The sequence below is a fragment of the Nicotiana sylvestris genome, chromosome 8 (genome assembly GCF_000393655.2).
Source record: "Nicotiana sylvestris chromosome 8, ASM39365v2, whole genome shotgun sequence".
NCBI lineage: Eukaryota > Viridiplantae > Streptophyta > Magnoliopsida > Solanales > Solanaceae > Nicotiana > Nicotiana sylvestris.
The window spans coordinates 135,850,326-135,874,800 of NC_091064.1; the positions used below are offsets into that span (position 1 = coordinate 135,850,326).

Consider the following 24,475-nt stretch of genomic DNA (forward strand, 5'->3'; position numbering starts at 1 on the left):
CAGTCTGATCTTCAGCAAATGAACTACTACAAAGAGGAACACAATAGGGACCTGATCCCTTGGTGTTCTCTAACAGAAGTACATGTCAACAACAGCTAGAACGAAGATGCAGAAAGTTATTGTCTGCATACTGTACACGCGATAGTGCAGCAGTTAGTGCGACAGTCACTTCTCATTGGGAAAAAACGTGTATCAAGAATTGACATCACCATTGTGATGTCTTTTGTAGTATAACAACCTGGTGCAAGGCACAATACATTAACTTGAGCATTTAGTGCAAGCAGCAAAGCGTTCATCCAGCATTGAAGTCACAAGTGTGTCAAGAATAAGAAGACAACTCCACTAAGGGATCTGTTTTACAATGAGTCTATGTATATCCGTAGTTGAGTTGTAATCTTGTTATTTGTTCTTCATTGTAACTCCTATCTTGCTTTCTTAGAAGCTGTGTTTTAGGAAACCCAAAAATCAAAAAACCTCCAAGTTTGTATTGTGACTAGAGCTAGTCATAAGTTAAAGTCTTTGTAACTGGAGAGTAACAAAGTGGCTTGGGGTGAGAGTATCACAAGTTAGTTAAGTTGAAGTCTTTGTAATAGCGTCATTACAAAGTGGCTTGTAATAGTGAGATTACAAGTTAGTGAATTTGAAAGCCTACAAGTGTAGGTCGTGGTTTTTGTCCCCTTGAGTGGGATTTTTCCACGTAAAAATCCCATGTCTTATTTACTTACTGTTTTATTAGAATTCTCAGTACAACCTCATAGATGACCAGGTACTCTACTGTTTGGTGGACTCATACAAACTAACAATTGGTATCAGAGCAGGTTCTTTCTAAAAGGTTAACACCTAGAAAGGATCTCAATGGCTGCTCCACCAAACTTTGAGGAAGGACAATCAACCTACAGACCTCCTAGATTCAATGGTCAGTACTACGGATGGTGGAAAACTCGTATGCATGATTTTATAATGGCTGAAGATTCAGAACTATGGGATATCATATGTGATGGTCCACATGTTCCTATGAAGAAGCTTGGAGAAGCTGTACAAATGGTGCCTAAAGACAGAAAGGAGTACAGTGATATTGATAGAAAAGCCGTAGAAAAGAACTATCGCACCAAGAAAATCTTGGTATGTTGTATAGGACCTGATGAGTACAATAGAGTCTCAGCTTGTGATTTTGCCAAAGAAATATGGGAAGCATTGCAAACCGCACACGAAGGAACTACTCAGGTTAAATAGTCCAAGATTGACATGCTCACCACTGAGTATGAGCTCTTCAGTATGAAGGATGATGAGTCTATACAGGATATGCACAGTAGATTCACATCCATCATAAATGAGCTTCATTTACTTGGAGATGTTATTCCCAGAAATAAGCTTGTAAGGAAAATTCTCAGTGTTCTACCTGGTTCTTGGGAAAGTAAGGTAAATGCCATCACTAAAGCTAAAGATCTACAAACTCTAACCTTGGATGAGCTGATTGGTAATCTGAAGACATACGAGATGAAAAGAAAGAAAGACAGTGAAAGAAGAGAGCCAAAGAAGGAAAAGAACCTGGTACTCAAGGCTGAAAGTAGTGACTCAAGTGAAGAAGATAGTGATATGGCCTATCTTACTAAAAGGTTTCAAAAGATGGTTCGAAGGAATAGTGGTATACCAAAGAGGGGCAGCTCAAGTTAGGCAAGGAACAATTATCTCTGTCACATGTGCGGAAAACCAAGGCATTTCATCAAAAACTGTCAACTACTGAAGTAAGAGCAATACAAACAAAACCCTAAAAAGCAGCAAAAAGGAAACCGGTTCAGAGAAACGATTCAGTCAAAAAAGTGCAGCTGACAATATTGTGAAGTAGGTTGTTGGCCCAAGTAAAGGTTAGTTATGAAGACTGACAAAGGAACTCGGGATGAACCAGGTCCATCCCTCAGGTGCACAAAAAACGGGCAGATTCGAGCATGTGGGTTGCACGTGAAGGAGACAAGCTTAACTTGGTGTATTTAATATCTCTTAATCGAAAAGGTTGCATAATTGATAAGGAGAAGGACTCCTTAATCAAAGAGAACACTATCCAAGATAGGGAAGGAGTTAGAAATTGAAATCAACTAGAACTCATCCACCGAGGAAGAGTTGCATCAGAACTCTAATTATTTCTTCATCTACAACTCTATAAATTGCAGGATGTTCTCACATTACAAGTGTTGCACAAAAACGCAGAAGTTAAACGTGAATTGGGAGCAAAATAGCAAGGCTTTTGCAAGTAGTTCGTGTGTGATTCAAGCATACAAACCTGAAGCTACATGAACCAGATTGAAGAACCAGCTCCATAAAGAATTTTATTGTGTTTTTTCTTATTCTAGTTCAATTGTAGTAGGTGGTTTAAAGTTGTACCTTTCAGCTTTCATAGAAGCAATTATAATAGGTACTTTGAGTATTCAAGTTAGAGTTAACTTGAAGTTGTCGCAATAGTTAGAGGCTAGTTGCTACAACTGGATTAGAGGTAATCCTTAGGTTTACAAAGAGTTTTGTAAATACTGTTTTGGCTCAGTGATTTAGTGAAGTGTTGGGGAAAATCCTACTGAGTAGTAGGTTGTGATTTTTTCACCTTTTGAGCCAGGTGTTTTCCATGTAAAAATCTCTATGTTCTTTATTTTATGTACTTATTATTCCGCAAACAGTAGTAGTTAGAATACCTAGAAGAACCAGGTTCTTCTATAGCGAAAATTGGGTACCACACAAATCACCCCCCCCTCCCTCTTGTATTGTATTGACGCTTAAAACATTAATTGGTATCAGAGCAGGTTATCCTTGAAGAGGCTAACACCTTAGGAACAGATCAAGATGAGCGCACCACCTGGAAACTGGGAAGGGCAATCCACTGATAAACCTCTACTCTTTAATGGCCACTACTACTCTTGGTGGAAAAATAGGATGAGAGATCACATTATCGGAGAAGACTATCAGCTATGGGACGGTCCTCTAGCTGCCATGAAGAAGAATGCTGAAGGAGTAGATGTGCCAAAAACAAGAGCTGATTGCAATGCTGAGGACTTGAGGAAATGGGAAAAGAATGCTAAAGCGAAAAAATGGCTTGTGTGTTGACTTGGTCCAGATTAGTATAGTAGAATTCAAAGTCGTACCACTACTAAGGAAATTTGGGACATATTGCAAGTGGCTCATGAAGGAATACCTCAAGTGAAGAGGTCTAGAGGAACACTGTTGTATTCTCAATATGAGAATTTCACCATGAAGGAAGGGGAAACCATCCTGGAGATGTATACAAGGTTCACTACACTAACAAATGAACTTAAGTCTCTTGGAAGGGTTATTATTGAAGAAGGCAAGGTTGAAAAAATTCTGACAAGGGTTTTGCCTGTTACTTGGGAAAGCAAAATCACTGCTATTCAGGAATCAAAGAATATTGCCACTCATAAGTTGGATGAGCTAATTGGAAATCTCATTGCCTATGAACTTAGAAGGCAAACCATGAAGATGGATGCACCCAAAAAGGAAAGGAGCCTGGCATTCAGAATCACTGAAGGTGCTGATCTAGAGGAGGATGAAATGACCATGATCACAAAAGACTTCAAGAAGTACCTAATGAAAGGAAATGGGCCTTCAAGAAGTGGAAGCTACAGCAAACCAAGGGTTCCTGAAAAACAAACCAATTAGGGATGGTACAAGTGTGGGAAGACTGATCACCACATCAAAAACTGCCCTCAATGGGAAATTGAATGGAAGAAGGAAAGAGCTGAACGAAGGAACATGAAGAAGGAATAGGTTCAACCCAAGAAGAACAAAGGATCAACAAAGGCTATGGTTGCTGCTTGGGGAGAAAGCTTAGATGAGGACTCAAAGGGTGAAGATGGAGATGAACAAACATTTATGGCAATTGGAGAATCTGATGAGGAATCTGAGGTAAGTATAATTCATCTCAAAGACAAGATTAAATTTTTGTCTAAAGAAAGGCTATCTGAGTTACTCCTGGATTTCATTGATGAATCTGAGGATCTAAATAATGAAAAGGATCAGCTGTCTAAGGAGTGTGTGATTTTGAAAGCTAAGTACAAAAATCTATAACTTAGGGCTAGTGAAAGTGAAAGTAAAAATGCTGAGTTAAAGAATCAGGTTTATGAACTTGACACCACTATCCTAGAGCTTAGATCTGAAAATCTAAAATTGAAATTAGGAACAGGTAAAAAGAAAGCTGATCACACACAACTCACTTTAGAAGAAAATGTAGGAAAAATGAAAGATGAGTTGTACAAAAAAGATGAGCAGATAAGAGTCCTTAAGGAGGATTTAAACAAGGTTAAGCACGAGCTAGACAGAACATATAAATGGAATAGGTCCTCTGATTCACTTTCATGTCTACATGAACACCATAGTAGCAATAAGAGAGGACTTGGATACGGGACCCCTACACCTAAGTGGGATCCCAAAAGCAAGTACCTCACACTTCCTGAGAACATAATTTGCACACACTGTGGTAAAACTGCTCAATATAAATCTAAATGTATTGCAAAAGAAAAGGCTAGTCAAAAGAATAAAGAATTTGTTCAAGGGAAAAATAGGCTACCAGGTTGGGCTAAAAAGAATCTGATTCACCCTTTTGCCTATAGACAGGGACCAAACTAGTTTCGGTTCCAAAGACTAACCCCTAATTTCCTTTTGTGGGTCCAAGTGAAGGGGAGCAGCCAAATATGGTACATGGATAGTGGCTGCTCAAAGCATATGACAGGAAGCAAGAACCAGTTCCTTTAACTTAAGGACCTCAAAGGAGGTAATGTCTCCTTTGAAAATGGGAAAAAGGTGAGATCATTAGGGTTAGAAAGGTAGGTAAGACTGATTCTCACTCTATTGAGTATGTCTACTTGATAGATGGCCTAAAATACAGCCTAATAAGACAATCACTATTGTGTGATAGAGGTAACTTGGTAGCATTCACCTCTACCAAATGATTGTGATTAATCTTACCACTAACAAGATTGTTTTGCAGGGAAAAAGAGTAAACAATACATACATTGTAGATTTGTCCATACTTTCAAAAAATGAACTCACTTGCTTAAGTATGTTGGACAATGATCCCCTCCTTTGGCACAAGAGACTTGGACATGCTAGTCTAAGTCAACTAAACAAACTAGTCTCTAAGGATTGGGTGATAGGACTTCCTAACATTAAGTTGAAGGAAGACAAAATTTGTGAGGCTTGTGCAAGGGGGAAGCACGTAAGATCTTCTTTCAAAAGCAAGAAATGGTAAGCACCACCAGAACGATGGAACTGGTCTATATGGATCTCTATGGTCCAATGAGAATATTAAGCAGGGGTGGTAAAAGATATGTGATGGTGCTTGTTGATAATTATTCTAGGTTTACTTGGACATTGTTTTTAACATCTAAAGATGAAGCATTTGACATGTTTACTTCTTTTGTGAGAAAAACTCAGAAACACCTAGGTAATCAACTTGCATCAATTAGGTCTGATCATGGAACTGAATTTGAAAATGCTAAGTTTGCTGAATTTTTTAATGCTACATTATAAATAGTTGCATGACTAAACCTCTTGTTAAGAAGATTCCCTATGAGTCACTTAAAGGGAGAAAGCTAAATATATCCCATCTTAGGGCATTTAGATGCAAGTGCTTTGTGCACAATAATGGCAAAGATTCCTTAGGTAAGTGTGATCCCAAAAGTGATGAGGGAGTATTCTTGGGATACTTTTCACATAGTAAAGCTTATAAGATATACAGTAAAAGAACTATGTATGTAGAAAAAAATGTATATGTTATTTTATTGAAAAACTAACATTCTTTCTAAGAGGCAGGAACAAGATAATGAAGAGATTGGGCTGATAAAAATTCAAATGGTGAAACACAGTCCATCCTGAATATGCATCACATGAAGGAACAGGTGATGGAACAGGTCCTTCCACCCAGGGCAACATGACAGGGGGAACTGACTAGAGAGGAACCGATCCTCAAACCTCAGGTGAACCTATTCCTCAGTAACAAAACCAGGAAGGAATATCCAAAGAAATTGACACTCCTATTGCAACATCCACGAAATTGGATATAGATGAACTTGGTTCATCTGTTGATCACAAGTTGTATAGGGGAATGATCGATTCTCTTTTATATCTCACTACTAGCAGACCTGACATTGTGTGCAGTGTAGGTCTTTGTGCTCGATTTCAGTCAAATCCAAAGGAGTCCCACTTGACTAATGTGAAGTGAATATTGAGATACTTGAAATGCACCATTGACCTTTGCCTTTGGTATCCAAAAGGTAGTAATTTTAACCTAGTGGGATATGCTGACGCTTATTATGCAGGTTTCCTAGTGGATAGGAAGAGCACCTCAGGTATGGCACACTTCCTTCGTTCATGTCTTGTGTCATGGGCTACTAAAAAGCAAATTTAGTGGCCTTATCTACTGCTGAAGCTGAGTATGTTGTTGTTGCTTCATGATTATGCTCAATTGTTGTGGATCAAGAAACAGTTGATGGATTTTGGTATTGAAGTTGGTTGCATCCCTATTTTTTGTGATAACACTAGTGCTATTAGTATGACTAAGAAACTGATTCATCATAAGAGAACTAGGCACATAGATGTTAGACACCATTTTGAGGGACAACTATGAGAAAGGCTTGATCACTGTGGAGTTTTGTGCTACTGACAAGCAAAATATTGACATCTTCACAAAAGACTTAAGTAGAGATCACTTTGAGAGGAATAGGTTGGAATTAGGAATGATTAAGATCACCTAAAAGGACCAGTTCAAGGTTAAACGGAAAAAAATGAGAAAAAACCGAAAAAAATATATTTGGTTAGAAAGTCTGTAAATTGTATATAGTTAGATTAAATTTTGCTTAGTCTCATATTTTCCATAGTATAATCTTGTGCCATGTGTTAAAATGACTTATTAATCTCTAATGATATTTCTCTATTTTTGCAAATTTAGACTTACACAAGAGAATTATCAGTGAAGAACCTGGTTCATCAAGATAACACGGTATGTTTTCTACACTCTGCATAATTTGAAATAACTATATTTGGATCATGAGAAAAGTCCTACCAAATACCAAAGTTCTTTTGAACTTACCCGTTACAAGTGAACCAGTTACATTCAAGACTCCTGACCGTATTAAACTACCTAGATTCTTTTAAATCTGCTACTCAAGAGGAAGAAAGTGGCTCTTCCGCAACTGAACAAGTATCTTCTGATTCTAAAGTTTCTCCTGACACAATTTCTAAAGTTGCTGCAAATTTGGAAAATAGATTTGTAGGATCTATAGCAGGTGTTTAGACTACAGAATCTGGAGAAATTGGTGGTAAAAATGAAAAACCAAAAAAGGAGAGCAAGGGTGCTAGGAGTACTGTGAGGGGAAGGGGACAAGAGTGGTTGATTCTTCACCCACTCCTGTAAGTTTAACCAAAAACGCAAGTGCAATGGTTGTTTGGGGAGATGAACCTGGTTCATCTGTAGAGGAAACCCTCACAGACCTGCTGAAAAAAGTGACTGAAAGCTATAATCCAGCTTCTTGATAGAGTTATCAATGGCACCAAAACTCATACCATTCTCTATGGCTTCATTCTCACAACTGTGCTTGCACATTTCAATGTACCTATGAAAAAGTGGGAGGTTAGTACAAACATGGATTATTTTGGGTTAATACTCTGCTTGCTTACGATCATGAAGTTAATGTCACTCCTAAAAAATCTAGTTCATCCAAAAAGGTACCAGTGAATAGCAAGTCTAGAGCCTTGGTGCAAGAAAGTGAGGCTAAGGATGCTGAGATTGAAAGGATGAAGAAGAGGTTGGTTGAGGTGGAGACTAAGAGAGATGCTCTCAGAACTGAGCTGGCAAGAGAAAAAGAGAAGAATGATGGCATTCTTCAAGGTATGCTGAAACTCCTCCAAGTCAAAAACCAAGCACCTAGTTCTTCCCAGCCTTAAGCCTCCTAGCCTAATGTAGATAAACCAGTGACCTAGTTCGGGACTTTTTATTTCTTTTGCTCATGTTTTCAATATTTTTATTTCTTCTTATGCTTTGTGGTAAAATCTTATCAATCATCAATGAAATTCACTATTTTTGCTCTAACTGTTTGTTCATATTTCTTTGATGGTTAAAATTCTTAGCTTGATCTATGAAGATTAATCCATGATTGTATTTGAAGTAGCCTCAGTGGCCATGAGTAAGCTTTAAAATCCGGTTATCTCACATTTTTTATGCAAATTTTTGATGATGCCAAAAGGGGGAAAAAGGTTGTGCTTTAAACAAGTGATGTTTATAACCTAATGTACCTGGTCCTTAATGATAAGTGATAAAAAGGAAAAATGTTTCTAACATTGTGTTGTTGTTGAGCTGAGTTGAAATAGGGCCTAAGCTTATGAAAAGCACAGAGTTTGTCATCATCAAAAAGGGGGAATTTGTTGGCCCAAGTAAAAGTTAGCATTGAAGACTGACAAAGAAACTTAGGATGAACCAGGTCCATCCCTCAGGTGCACAAAAACGGGCAGATTCGAGCATGTAGGTTGCACGTGAAGGAGATAAGATTAACTTGGTGTATTTAATATCTCCTGATCAAAAAGGTTGCATAATTGATAAGGAGAAGGACTCCTTAATCAAAGAGAATACTATCCAAGATAGGGAAGGAGTTAGAAGTTGAAATCAACTAGAACTCGTCCACCAAGGAAGAGTTGCATCAGAACTCTAGTTATTTTTTCATCTACTAACTCTATAAATTGCAGGATATTCTCACAATACAAATGTTGCACAAAAACGCAGAAGTTAAACGTGAATTGGGAGCAAAATAGCAACGCTTTTGCAAGTAGTTCGTGTGTGATTCAAGTGTGCAAACCTGAAGCTACATGAACCAGATTGAAGAATCAGCTCCATAAAGAGTTTTATTGTGTTTTTTCTTATTCTAGTTCAATTGTAGTAGGTGGTTTAAAGTTGTACCTTTCAGCTTTCATAGAAGCAATTGTAATAGATACTTTGAGTATTCAAGTTAGAGTTAACTTGAAATTGTCGCAACAGTTGAAGGCTGGTTGCTACAACGGGATTATAGGTAATCCTTAGGTTTACAAAGGGTTTTGTAAATGCTATTTTGGCTCAGTGATTTGGTGAAGTGTTGGGGAAAATCCTACTGAGTAGTAGGTCGTGGTTTTTTCACCTTTTAAGTTGGGTGTTTTCCACGTAAAAATCTCTGTGTTCTTTATTTTATGTACTTATTATTACACAAACAGTAGTAGTTAGAACACCTAGAAGAACCAGGTTCTTCTATAGCGAAAATTGTGTACCACACAACTCACCCCCCTTCCCCTCTTGTATGGTATTGATGCTTAAAAAATCGTAGGCTCGTGCTGCTTGGGGAGACTCCTCCAGTGAATCAGAAAGGGAACCAGATGCAGAAAATAGCTCCATGATGGTAATGGAAACTGAAGCAACGAAATATGACTCACTGTTCACGCTGATGGCTCAGCCTGATGATGATGAAGATGATGAGGTAAATTTCAGGGATGTTCAGTGAAATCTGAAATCCTACTCTTCTAAGAAATTAAGGTTCTAATTGATGCATATTATAGCCTTGATAATGATAAGGAGATCCTAACCATAGAACTAGGAGAAGCTGAACAATCTAGAGATGATCTGGTGGTCTGCGTAGTGGACCTAAATGAGACCATAGCTAATCTTGAAAAGGAAAAGGAAGTTTTGAATGAAAAAACAAATAGTGTAGAAAATTAGAGAGATGACCTGATGGTAGTGGTTGTTTATTTGAAGGAAACAATAGAAGGTCTTAGCAATGAGAAACACACTCTAGAAGAGAAAATTGTTGCTACTGAGCAAGAAAGGGATGACTTTTTAGTGAAAATCACTGACCTAGAGGAAACCATTAAGGGACTCAATAGAGAACATAGGACTACGAGTTTCGGGAAAGGGAAGGAAGTAGCTATTGAGACACATATCAAGCTTAAAAAGGAACTAAATGATGTGAAAACTAGTCTATGTGGTGAACTTGAGAAAAATCGGCAACTTCAAGTTGAATTGGAGAAAGTAAAAATTGATCTTGAGAAATCTCTAAAGTGGACCTGGTCCTCAGATGCTGTCACTGCCATGTACTTCAACAATAGGGGAAACGGGTAGGGAATCGGGTTCCAAAAGGAGAAAACTCCCTACAACCCTCACAGCAAGTACGTCATTGTTCCTGACAACTAGTTGTGTACTCACTATGGGAACACTGGGCACTTCAAGGAAAACTGCTAGGCCAGGGTTCAATCGGTTCAGAAAACAAAGTGTTTACTGAAAAAGTGACTACTAAAGAGGGACCAGGTACCGCTTGCAAGAAACAAATATTGCATGTATGGACTAGAAAAGCCCTCATCCATCCCTTTTCTCATAACAAGGGACCCAAACTAGTTTGGGTTCCTAAATCTAACCTATGAGTTATATGTGCAGGGAACCGTGAGAAGGAGTGGACTGCAATGGTTCACAAATAGTGGATACTAAAAACACCATGGACTGTCTCTCACTGAAAGCCCTGCAGAAAAGGGAATGTATCCTGTATATAAAAAATAAAAATAAAAAGAGGAAAGGGGGTACATTCTCAGCATTGAAAAGATGGAAAGTCTGTGTTAAAAGGAGAAAAGTAGAGTTCTTATAAAAATTGCACACAGTTACCAATCTGGTAACTGGTGAAGTGGCCTTAGTCGCCAAAAGAATAAGAACATCTACTTCGCTGATCTTAAATCCCTACAAGTTGATGATATGATATGCTTAAAGGCTATTGACTATAATGTAAAACCTTGGCATAAGGGATTGGAACACTCAAGGCTCTCATTTCTGAATGAACTGACTCAGAAGAACCTGGTCCGTGGGCTGCCAAAATTCAAGATCCACTTGGACACTGCATGTTATAGCATAGTAAGAGACTTTTGAAGCATTTGCATTACTTGTCAGGAAGATCCAAGTGGAGACGAAACTGAAGGAAGCACGTATCAAATCTGACCACGGGATAGAATATGTCAATGCCAAGATTTGATGAGTCTTGTAATGGAGATGAGATCACTCACAACTTCTCAGCTCCAAGGACTCCACAGCTAAATGGTGTTGTTGAAAGTAAGATCAAAACACTGGAAGACAGGGAATGGATAATGATCATTGACAAAGGAATCGCCAAAAACAATGTTTGGGTAGAAGTAATAAATAAGGCTAGCTACTTGGTGAATGGGTGTATAATCAGGTCCCTCCTCTAACAAAGCCGCCATTGAGTTGCTCAATGGAAGAAAACCAAAGATAACTCACATGAGAACCTTTGGATGCAAATACCATTTTGTCAACAACGGGAAGGACCAGCTCGAGAAATCTAATGAAAGAAGCAACCCTTCTGAGATACTTCCCTCAAAGAAAAGCTCACAAAGTCTACAACAAAAGGGCACACTGTGTGGAAGAAAGTGTTCATGTGACATTCAACGAGACACCCTCATCTAACAAAGGAAGGACCAGTGATATCTGATGTTTCAATTGGGAAGATTGATATGATAAGTTAGATAAAGGAGGCAGGTGAAGACTGTGGAACATCCTCTTCCACTTTGCATGAGGAACCTGGTACTTCATTTACTACCATTGAAGCTGAAGAAACTATTGGAGATGCACTTGCAAGGTATTCCACAAGTAGTAGAACAAGGAGTGCAGGGAAACCTACCTAATCCTACCTAGTTTCTCTACTAATCACACTTCAGTCTCCACTTGGAAACACAAAAGCTCCAATAGGTTTTAAATATCTTTGCCTTATGTTTTGATGATCTAACAAACTTACTGTTAAGAACCAGATAAGGAACCTAACACACTTGGACTACACTGCAAGATTAACGGATTCTAGCTAAATGTGAACTGTTATAGCTTCAGGAGATAGGAAACCAAATAAGGACCTTATACTCTTGTGGTTCCCTCATAGCGGTACAAAGTCAATTGAACATAGTTGGAAGTGACGTTACTGCCTGCACTGTTTCTGCCTGCACTGCACTGTTTCCAGTGCCCACTTATTCCTTGACCAACTAATGTGCTTACATAATTTCAAGTGATGTCATCAAGGTGTATCAACAATGAGTCTATATCAAAACATCACTGGAACATTTTTGTTTCTCATTCAAGCCTTTTTCAAAAAAGAGAAATCAATTCTCATGAGCATGAAGAACAAAGTTAAACACTACTACGGACCAGTTCCTAAAGTTAGTATTTTGTTGTCCTTAGTTGAGTTGTAACTTTGTGATTATTCTTATTGTATCTCCTAAACTGCTTAGCCAGAAGTGTTGATTAGGAATCCTCTTATAAAATCCATAAACTCTCTGAGTTTATGTTGTGACTAGGTTTAGTCATAAGTTAAAGTCTTTGTCACTAGAGAGTGACAAAGTGTCTTGTGGTGAGAGTATCACAAGTTAGTTAAAGTCTTTGTAACTAGAGAGTCAAAAAGTGGCTTGTAGTGAGAGTGCCACAAGTTAGTTGAGTTGAATCCCTTGTAATAGAGTTATTACAAAGTGGCTTGTAATAGGTGTTTACAAGTTAGTGAAATTGAAAGCCTACAGGTGTAGGTCGTGGTTTTTGTCCTCTTGAGTTGGGATTTTTCCATGTAAATATCCTCTGTCTCACTTACTTACAGTTTTACTAGCATTCTCAGCATAACCTCATAGAGGACCAGGTACTCTGCTGTTTGGTGGACTCATACAAACTAACAATTGGTATCATAGCAGGTTCCTCCTATTAGGCTAACACCTAGGAAGGATCCTTATGGCTGCTCCACCAAATTTTGAAGAAGGTCAATCTACATACCGACCACCCAGGTTCAATGGACAATTCTATGGGTGGTGTAAAATACGAATGCATGATTTTATCATGGCTGAGCATTCTGATATATCATATGTGATGGTCCTTACGTTCCAACAAAGGTACTGGAAGAACTTTCATTTTCAATGTCAAAAACCAGTAAAGAATACATCGACACAGATAGGAAAACGATGGAGAAGAATTTTCATGCCAAGAAGATTCTCGTATGTGGAATAGGACCTGAAGAATATAATAGAATCTCCGCTTGTGACACTACTAAGGAGATATGAGAAGCTTTGCAAACAGCTCATGAGGGAACCACCCAAGTAAAACAGTCTAAGATCGATATGCTCACTACCGAGTATGAACTCTTCAGGATGAAGGACGATGAATCTATTCAAGATATGAACACAAGATTCACTTCCATCATAAATGAGTTATGCTCACTTGGTGAAACCATTCCTAGAAACAAGCTAGTGAGGAAAATCCTCAATATTCTGCCTAGCCCTTGGGAAAGCAAGGTGAATGCTATTACTGAATCAAAGGACTTGCAGGAGCTGACCATATAAGAGCTGGTTGGAAATTTGAAGACCTACGAGATGAAGAGAAAGATAGACAGTGAAAGAAGAGAACCAAAGAAAGAAAAGAACCTGGTACTCAAAGCTGACAGCAATGAGTCAAGTGAGGAAGACAGTGACATGGCTTACTTAACCAAAAAATTTCAGAAGATGGTTAGAAGAAATGGAGAAATGCTAAAAAAGGGCAGCTCCAGCAAACCAAAAAACTATGATATCTGTCATAAGTGTGGAAAGCCTGGACACTTCATCAAAGATTGTCCTCTCTTGAAGCAAGAATTCTCCAAGAACAAACCTGAAAAGGCAGCTAAGAGGAACCCGGTTCCTTTAAAGGACTTCAAAAGAAAGAGATATGCTGACAATGTGATGAAACATGCTCTTGCAGCATGAGAAAATTCCTCTGGTGAATCTGAAGATGAAACTGATGCTAGTGATAGTTCCATAATGGCAGTTGAAGGTGAGGAAAATGAATATGACTCAACTTTTGCTTTGATGGCCCAATCAGATGATGATGAAGACGGTGACAACAAGGAGGTAAACTTCAGGGATGTTCAGAGAAATCTGAAATCCTACTCTTCTAAGAAACTCATGTCTTTAGCTATATTGATTGATGCCTATCATAGTCTTGTGGAGGATAGGGATTTCTTGACCTTAGAACTAGGATAATCTGAGCAAACTAGAGATGACTTAGTAGCTGTAGTTATTAACCATAAGGAAACCATTGAAAACTTCAAAGAAGAAAGAAATGATCTCTTGGCAGTAATTGCAGACCTAAGGGAAACAATAGAGAGACCAGAGACTAATTCAAAACCTGAAAATCCTGGAAAAGGAAAAGAGATAGCCAGTGAGGAACACATTAGGCTTCAAAATGAGTTGAAAGCTGTGAGAACTAGGATGTGTGTTGAAACTGAGAAAAACAAGCACCTCCAAACTGATCTGGAAAGAGTAAAAAATGATCTTGAAAATTCCTTAAAGTGGACCTGGTCCTCAGAAGCTATTACTGCCATGTACACTAATAATGGTGGAAACAAGCATGGAATAGGGTTCCAAAGGGAGAAAACTCCTTACAACCCTCACAGCAAATACGTCACTATTTCTGATAACTAGCTTTGTACCCACTGTGGGAATAATGGGCACTTCAAAGAAACCTATCAGGCCATGGTTCAGTCTGTTCAGAAAAAAAAAGTGTTTGCTAAAAAAGTGACTACAAAAGAGAGACCAGGTTCCACTCACAAAAAGTGCACATTGCCTGCATGGACTAAGAGAGCTCTTATTCATCCTCTTGCCTACTACAAGGGACCCAAACTTGCTTGGGTTCCTAAAACTAACTTAAATGTCCTTGCCTTATGTTTTGATGATCTAACAAACTTATTGTTAAGAACCAGATAGAAAACCTGACACACTTGGACTACACTACAAGATTAACGGATTCTAGCTAAATGTGAACTGCTATAGTTTCAGGAGATAGGAAACCAAACAAGGACCTGATACCCTTGTGGTTCCCTCATAGCGGTACAAAGTCAATTGGACACAGCTGGAAGCGACGTGACCGCCTGCACTGTTTCTGTCTGTACTGCACTATTTCAGTGCCCACTTATTACTTGACCAACTAAAGTGCTTACATCATTTCAAGTGATGTCATCAATGTGTATCAACAATGAGTTTATATCAAAACATCACTTGAACATTTCTGTTTCTCATTCAAGCCTTTTGCAAAATAGTGAAATCAATTCTCACGAGCTTGAAGAACAAAGTTAAACGATACTACGGACCAGTCCTAAAGTCAGTATTTTGTTGTCCATAGTTGAGTTGTAACTTTGTGATTGTTCTTATTTTATCTCCTAAACTGCATAGCCAGAAGCGTTGATTAGGAATCCTCTTGTAAAATTCGTAAACTCTCTGAGTTTATGTTGTGACTAGGTTTAGTCATAAGTTAAAGCCTTTGTCACTAGAGAGTGACAAAGTGGCTTGTGGTGAGAGTATCACAAGTTAGTCAAAGTCTTTGTAACTAGAGAGTCATAAAGTGGCTTGTGGTGAGAGTGCCACAAGTTAGTTGGGTTGAATCTTTTGTAATAGAGTTATTACAAAGTTGCTTGTAATATGTGTTTACAAGTTAGTTAAGTTGAAAGCCTATAGGTGTAGGTCGTGGTTTTTGTCCCCTTGAGTTGGGATTTTTCCACGTAAAAATCATGTGTCTCACTTACTTACAGTTTTACTAGCATTCTCAGCATAACCTCATAGAGGACCAGGTAATCTACTATTTGGTGGACTCATACAAACTAACAAGATCCCATCTACTTGATAACACAATCACTCCCCTTCATTCTGGATCTAGACAAGAACCCAAAATCAAATCCCAAGGGATCTTACTTGAAGGCTGCCAAAAGAATTTTGAGATACCTTAAGGAAACACAAGACCTAGTCTTGTATTACCCCTTAGGTGACAACTTTAAATCACATTGGGTGTGCTGATGCTAACTATATAGGTCATCTTGTGGACAGGAAAAGAACTTCTAGAATGGCCACTTTCTATGATCATGTCTTGGTGCACAAGGCAGCAAACTCAGTGGTCCCTGAAACGGCTGAAGCAGAATATGTAGTTGCAGTATCCTATGGTGCTCAACTCGTTTGGATTAAGCAACAACTAGATGATTTTGGAGTATTAACCGATTGGGTGCCTCTTCTATGTGAACATCAGTACACTCAACTTGGCCAAGAATCCAGTTCAACACAAAAGGATTAAACACATTTATGTGAGGCATCATTTTCTGAAGGACAATGTGGAGAAAAGGTTGATTTGTATGATGTCATGCAGCACAGAAGACCAAATTCCAAATATCTTCACCAAAGCCTTGCGTAGGGAACTCTCTGAAAGAAACAAGGTGAAGCTGGGGGTATTGAAGCCAAGCGGAGAACCTGATTCTCCATCAATTGGCTATGAAAATCACCTTTAGGTAAAATGACCTAAAGTGTTTTCTAGCCAAGCCTAACTCATATCAATACCGTTGCAGGTGAACACGAATGACGATCATAGAAGCTAAAGGTGCAATTATGAATTGCGAAATAAGAGCTGCTAAAATCTTTTTCAAAAACTGGTCGGGCATCAGGTTCCTATACCACAGGTTAGTAGTAATGTGTTGTTCTGCATGCTTTCTCAAAAGGGGTTAACAAAATTAATTCAACTGCCACATCATCCAACTTTTCAAAATCTGTATGTCGTGTCTTGTCTTTCAAATCCCTCCATCCCCTATGCACAATAATGTTTTCTCACAAACCTACCGCCGTTTTCAGGACTATTCAGAACCCGTTTCTCTCTCTTCTCATCATTAGCCCTTCTTCCCATAAAACTCTTTCTCACTCTCACAGCAAGTCATGAACCTTCATCCCTTTTGTATCTTTGTGATTCTCTCCCCATTTCTTTTTCACTCAACTTCCCTATCAAATCCTCCTACAATGGCAATCGAACAATCGCTTCCTTCTTCCCTCATCTACACCACTCTCATCTCTCTATCATCCTTAAAGTCATCTTCAAAAATTCACTCTTCCACTCCTTCCAATACTACTATACCCACACCTTTTTCCTCCTCATTTCCTATTGTTTTTCCTTTTCTATCAAATTTTATCTCTTTTCCATGTGTTGAGAACCCCATGTCTCCGCACTCCTCTGATCCTACCAAAGAACACTCATAAAGGGTCACCTCTCAGGTGTCAGAGGTCTCTAAGTATGATCCTGATCAGTATCTGAACTCTTCTCCTTTGGACTTAGTGGCTCCCTCAGAGTCACCAGAAAAGGAAGCATCGCATAATATCATGGCTATCGCTGTTGAAAGCCTATTGAATGAAAGAACTTATCTCTTGTCTGAGTATCGAGGGGAAGAAACTCCATTCCTAGGCAATGAAAGAACCATGGTACTCTTCGAGTCTCTAATCCATGAAAATGTCCCAGAAAAACCTGCTGGAGGAACTGATTCTCTTCAGGATAAATTCACTCCTGAACCTTTTGATTATCCTAAATCCTTAGAATCCTCTCCCAAGTCATCCTCTATTAGGTTGCAGCAAAAAGAGGGGTTTGAGTCTACATCACAAAAAAGTAGGAGGAGTGTCAAGACAAGAAAGAAGAGGTTGATGAATCAAGGGAAAGTTGTTACTGACAAGAGCATTCCAGTAGGTGACTTTGGCAAAGATGCTCTAAAGGAATGTGTTTCCTTAGTAAAACAATCTATGAAAGCACAAAAGTCTGTGGATGAAGCTTCCGATAAAGCTATTGAGAACAGAGTGGAGCACCCGTGAAGGGCAGCAGTAAGTCTAAGAAGAGTCTAGATGAGCAAGCTATGTCTGAAGATGATACTGTGGGGCAAGTAAGTTGGAAAGGGAAGTCTGTTGAAGGATCTAGAAAACGAAAATGGGAAACTGTAGGGGAACCTGGTTCTCTAAAGACCATGCCCAGTGACAGTGGTCTTTGGCAGGAGAGATTAAGAACTCAGAAACTCTTGTGGGGTCGTACGTTTGATGCAGCAATTTCAGAGATGGCTGGTATGAGGCAAATTCTGGAGATAGTGGAATTTCAGCAATGGGAGCACTTATTTCAGGGGAGTATGCCTTTGGTGTACGAGGATGAGGTACAAAATTTCTACGCATCTCTCTTCACTGTTGAGGGAGATCACATATGTGTGCTAGTAAATGGAGTAGACATTGTACTTGACACTTTAGCATTGGGAAGGTTCTCCAAATTCTATGTGAAGGAATGTCCTCAGTCAAAGGTGTTTGTGGTGTCAGCTTTAGGAGAGTTATCATGAAAGAGCAAGCTATTTAGTAGGGGGAACAGGTACATAAGAAGGTATTACTTCCTGAGTATCAGCTTCTCTTTGAACTGGTCAATAAGGTGCTCTTGCCTCATTCTGAGAGGCGGTATATCGCTACAAAATTTGATCTGGTCTTAATGGGGGCTCTTGACGAGTTTGTTCCAATCAATCTGCCAGCAATCATGATAGAACATATGCAAAAGGTGGCAAACTTTAAAGGTGGAAATCATGGGCTACCATATGGCTTTCTCCTCACTCAAGTGTTTAAATTTTACAAGGTTCCCTTGGGTAATCCTAGAGTGGGAACACGCAAGCAAACCTTCTCTAAAACCACCTTGGAAGAATGTGAGTGCGTAGAAAGGGTTGGTGGAAGCATCTCGACCATTTCTCAGCTGATCAATGTTCAAAATGCAGCTTCTGAAGAGATTCGAAGGTTGAGGGCGCAGAATGCCATACTAGAAACTCAGCTCAGTCAAGCGGTTAAAGGGCCCGGTTCCGTTAATGAAGAAGTTGTTCGCCTAATAAAGGAAAATGATAAGCTTCGCGTAAAACTGCTTGAAGAAAAGTTGTCTGCCAATGCCCGACTGGACCTGGTTCTCAAAACCCTTGCTGCTTCTCTCTCCTAGTCCTCCTCTTCTAGTGTCTCTTAGAAACCCACTAGTGACTAGTGTCTTCTGTTGTGATGTTTTGTGGCTGCTATTTCTACATTTGTTTGCCTTCTCTTTTTACTGATGGTATGTTGGACTTCACCATTACTGCTCCTGTTTTGCTCAGTCCATTGTTAATATCAATGAAACAGCTCCTCTTTTTTTTTTGTCTGTACAATGCTGTTTTCCTTTGGCTTCTCTTTTCTGTCATGTTGTGTGCACATATGTGGCATGAGTTGGTTGTTTTAGACTTTTTTATGTTGTTTGCCTGCTTGTGTATTTTTAATGATGCCAAAAGGGGAAAAGATAGATAGTAGTGATATGCAGTAGATATATGTATAGTCAACGGACGGAGGGATCAAAAGCAAAAGGTCAGGGGGAACTTGTGAAAATTGATGCAAAAACAGGGGATCTGATTAAGGGGGAATCAAAAGCAAAAAGTCAGGGGGAACTTGTGAAGTTTCTGGTCCTCATCTGGTTATTTCTGCTCTAAAATAAATACTATCAATGTCTGAGTTTGCCATCATCAAAAAGGGGGAAATTGATGGGTTCTCCATGTCTTTACCTTATGCTTCTTATGTTTTGATGATCTAACAAACTTATTGTTAAGAACCAGATAGAGAACCTGACTCACTTGGTACACATCTCAAATGAACAAAGTCTAGTCTGATCTTCAGCAAATGAACTACTACAAAGAGGAACACAACAGGGACCTGATCTCTTGGTATTCTCTGACAGAAGTACAAGTCAACAATAGCTGGAACGCATATGCAGAAAGTGACTGTCTATATACTGTACAAATGACAGTGCAGCAAATAGTGCGGCAGTCACTTCTCATTGGGAAAAAGCGTGTATCAAGAATTGACACCACCATTGTGATGTCTTTTATAGTATAACAACCTAGTGCAAGACACAATACATTCACTTGAGTATTTAGTGATATTCTCTCAAGCAGCAAAGTGTTCACCCAGCATTGAAGTCACAAGTGTGTCAAGAACAAGAAGACAACTCCACTAAAGGATCTGTTTTACAATGAGTCTATGTATATCCGTAATTGAGTTGTAATCTTATTATTTGTTCTTCATTGTAACTCCTATCTTGCTTTTTTAGAAGCTGTGTTTTAGAAAACCCAAAAATCACAAACCCTCCAAGTTTGTGTTGTGACTAGAGTTAGCCATAAGTTAAAGACTTTGTAACTAGAGAGTAACAAAGTGGCTTGTGGTAAGAGTATCACAAGTTAGTTAAGTTGAAGTCTTTGTAATAGAGTTATTACAAAGTGGCTTGTAATAGTGAGATTACAAGTTAGTGAAGTTGAAAGCCTACAAGTGTAGGTCGTGGTTTTTGTCTCCTTGAGTGGGATTTTTTCACGTAAAAATCTCGTGTCTTATTTACTTACTGTTTTATTAGCATTCTCAGTACAACCTCATAGAGGACCAGGTACTCTACTGTTTGGTAGACTCATACAAACTAACACAAATCAACTCTGAACTTTCAAAATTCCAATTTCGACCACGCTTACAAGCGATAATACCTTAAATGAAGTTACTCATGACCTCAAACTGTCACACGACGCGCTAGAGCTCAAAATGACCTATCGGGTTGTTACATTCTCTCCCACTTAAACATACGTTCGTCCTCGAACGTGCTAAAAACTGCTCTGGGGTTGTCTGAATTTACTGTTTAATACCTTGTGCACCTACCCGTGCTACCATAACTCAGTTGAGCACACTAGCTCGAGCCAATCTGAAGGTTCTCCCTTCTTATTAGGTCAAATAAGCTTCAGAGCCAAATTCCAACATATGTTGTTTTAGTGATTGAGTTCTTCAGTTTTAAAAAATTAGTAGTGGTATATATATTTGTAAGTTGTAACCTTCAACATACTTATAGTTTTATATTCTCTTCTTCCCTTTCGTAAATACTTCTTAATGTATATGTGACATTGGACAAGAGGGGTTGCTCTAGTGGTAAGCAACCTCCACTTCCAACCAAGAGATTATCAGTTTAAGTCTACCCAAGAGTAAGGTGAGAAGTTTTTGGAGGGAAGGATGTCGGGGGTCTATTTGGAAACAGCCTCTCTACCCCAGAGTAGGGGTAAGGTCTGCGTACACACTATCCTCCCCAGATCCCACTAAATAAGATTATACTGGATTGTTGTTGTTGTATATGCGACATTAATTTCCTGTCAGATACAGTGGACCAATGTGTATTACATGTATACATATCAGTATCACTAAAGTCCCCACCGATCAACTAAATCTAAGGCGTTATCTTCTTTCCACAGGTGACAGGTCCCAAGTCCCAATCTGGTAAAAGGAAATAGGAATGTTATTTGCATTTTAAAATATAACTCATAGAAAAGGGTGACACTAAGATTATCTTATTCACCAAAGAGAGAATTAAAAAAACAAAAAAAATGACATAAAAACTGAACTTGAGGAAATTAAAAGAAGATAAATGCAAATGATGCTCCGATAGCTCCTTAAACCAGTAGATGGAAATCAAGATTATTTATATAGATGTGATTGTCTTTGGTAAGTCAATATTGACAACTTATGGAACGTAGAAGTAATTTTTTTGGAAACGTGCAACTGTACCAAATATAAAATTCTTGACATCGTTTAATTTTAATAGATGATGCATCAGGAACATCTAATGTGAAGTGTATCTGATTGGAAGTCATTTGACTGCACCATATATATTAGCTTAAGTGATTCATAAGTTAGATGGTTAGCATTTATCAGTTACCAAAATCAAGAATCAAGATAGTAGAACGTGAACACAATTTCACGTATAGAGCAGAATCATTATTTCTATGAAATTTTCTCAATATTAGACCCAAAAGAATAAGAGGAACAATCATTAAGAAGATGATGTAACATCAATCTACAATTGATTCAGTCTTGGAGAGTTACATTCTCGTGAAGTCCCAAGAAGAGGAGGTGAAGGATCAAATGGTGTCAATTATATCTGAGAGATCAAGCAACAAGCAGGAACCGACCCGACCCGACGTGAATCGAACTCTTATATTCCAAAATATGATTTTTCTTCTCATATTTCCAAAAAAAGAATCTCATCTCAAATTCAAATAATTCTTATCATTCTATTTTCTAAATTGAATCGCAATTTTCAAACAAATTATGTTATGCTTTCAAACTTAAATTAACTGCACTCAATTCAAATATTAATCATAGAAAAATATTTTTTAGATTATTTAAACACATTATATTTAAATGTTGTAGTAATATTTTCATTGTCATTTTATTTCTTTACGTATTATTTCCAAAAATATAAAAATTATGAAATAAACTAAAACTTATCATGTAGACAGTGAATAACAATTAATTAGAAATCTTTATTTTTGGAAAGCTTTCAAAATCTATTTAGAAAGGTATGTGTGAGAATATAAATCAAATTTTGAATTAATTTATTTTCATTTTGCTTTCATTAATTAATCATTTCTTCATTCTAAATTTGCCAAAAGACTTCTTAATAGCTAGTCACTTGGCTTAACCACACTGCAAACTTTATTCCTTTAATATATATATATATATATACTAGTAAATACCACATGCAACAAGTCATCAGTAAGATCCATCCGCACATCTAAATCCTCCATTTTTGAGATGCCAATATCTTTCCCCTTATCATCTGTAGCATCAAGAAAGTTGGACAAACTCACATCTCCACCACCCTCGTTCATAGGACAAAGGTAACTCGTCTCCTGCAACAAGTGGTTGTCCCAATCCCTGCAAGAATACCAATAAACCAGTCTTTATACAAGCAAAGCTATGAATTTGTTTTAAAGTTCAAACGAGTCCAAATTGTATTTTGGCTCAGCCACTTCCATTAAAAATATCCCCAAACACAAAGAAACGGGGAGATCACTAATGGCAGAATTTAGATCTCTGTACCTCTTTATTTCAAAATGAGCACATAAGCCAATCATAAAAACAGGGTACCAACTTCAGGATGTAACAATCTTTAGCCTTCATTAAGGAGGTCCGCGTCAGATATACTTGCTAAACGAAAATTCAAAAGAACCTCAAATTTAGAAATACTTATTTCAGATTAAGTTTATACTCGAGGTTTTGACCAAGGACTCGTGTAACTTAACTCGCTATTATATAAGAAGCTTGTTAGACTTCTCTTTAAGTTAGCACAAAAAACTGTGACGACCACAAATGATCGCTCCCACAAACCCCACTAACACAGAAAAATATAAAATAGTAAAATGACCTTTTTTAAACCTAAAGGCATGTTAGCTCACTTGGCATCATCAAGGAATGCAGCAGAAATAAGAGCTTTGAGTGAAAAAGCACTTCTTCGAGTATTTTTTTTTTTTATGAAGTGATAACACGTCTTCGAATATTTTGAAAATACTTAATAATAGTGTGCCAAAAAGCATGTTATCACAAACTCATTTTTTTTAGCTTTACGCCTGAATTTAGGCCTCACTTCAAATGACAATTAGTCTATTATCAAATTAAAGAGCTAAATTTTTCTTTGCATTTTGAAATTCCATAATATAAGTAGCTTTAGAAATAATTCTACCAAATATTAAGTAAAATGCTTTTAAAAAATTTGTATAGTGTTATATTCTTTCTCCTAGAACATCTATGCTAAAATGTACTTTCTCCGTAACTCAGTGAACTCGAAAGTCGAAACAGGCTTGACTTTAATTACAACTGTATATAACAACCCAAAAGCGTGCATTTGAGGGACTCTTGAGTGTCAGCAATTATCGAGCTGGCCCTATAACAACAACTACGCCTAGTTGTTATTCATTCTCGATTTTGGCCGATTTCACTCCAATATTCCATAATTCGACTAATTCAAACAAAAATAATAACAAAAGACAACAAATGAAGGCGCAGAAGCAGGTCTTACAGCGAAAAGGAGTTAACTTTGGGCCTTTTACTACAGGAATCACAATCAGGATCCTCTTTCAGCACTATTGAGGGCGAAGAAGCCTCTTCACTCAACCCTAAATTTAAATTAACATTCAACATTCTCTCACCACTGTAATTCCCATTCCTCGCCTCCACGTCACTGAGTAACCAGTTGATATCAAAATCAATCTCCTCATTCCTCCGGACACCAACATTATCCGCGCGTGGCCTCGACGCGCCGGCGCCGGCAACATCAACGCCGTCAAAAACCGCCCTTCAGTCAAATGCCGGGGTTTCATCCGGCGATTCCTCGCTGTTATTTCCCAAAATCAGGTCCCTGATACTCTTCTTGTAACCCTTGTTATTATCTTCTTCTTCTTCACCGAAGCAAAAACAACACCAAATCCTCATACACACACTCACAACACACCAAAAAAGCGGGAAAAACAAATAAAACTCCAAATTTTATCAATTTGTGAAATTCACAAACCCTAGCTCACGATCAAACAATTCCCCCCCCCCCCCCCCACAAAAAAAAAAACCTATTTACACCAAGACCACTCCTTTTACACAAGAAATTACACAGATTACACAGTTGAGAAAATCCAATGGACTTCTATTCAAGAATGAAGTAGTATAATACAAAAGATACACAATATGTAGGTACAGGTAGTGAGAGAAGGAAAACAGCAGTGCGAGAAGCGTAGAGAGAGAAAGAAAGAGATCTGATCGGATCTTTGAAGGATGGAAGGCT

General features: G+C 38.2%; 1 protein-coding gene and 1 long non-coding RNA gene across 2 annotated transcripts; one reads left to right on the top strand and one right to left on the bottom strand.

Moving 5' to 3' along the window:
- Positions 1-13,407: 13,407 nt before the first annotated feature.
- Positions 13,408-13,773, top strand: LOC138875710 (uncharacterized). The gene has a single exon (XM_070154573.1). It carries the CDS (start codon positions 13,408-13,410, stop codon positions 13,771-13,773), a length of 366 nt encoding a protein of 121 aa, XP_070010674.1.
- An 8,560-nt stretch (positions 13,774-22,333) lies between these two features.
- On the bottom strand, positions 22,334-24,171 carry LOC104220622 (uncharacterized). The gene is made up of 2 exons (XR_011401872.1): positions 23,720-24,171; positions 22,334-22,578 (listed from the first exon to the last, which is right to left on the bottom strand). It is a non-coding gene; the product is annotated as an uncharacterized lncRNA (long non-coding RNA).
- Between the last annotated feature and the right edge of the window lie 304 nt (positions 24,172-24,475).

Coding starts and splice junctions, on each gene's coding strand:
- LOC138875710 (XM_070154573.1), top strand. CDS start 13,408: ATGAAGAGAAAGATAGACAGTGAAAGAAGAGAACCAAAGAAAGAAAAG.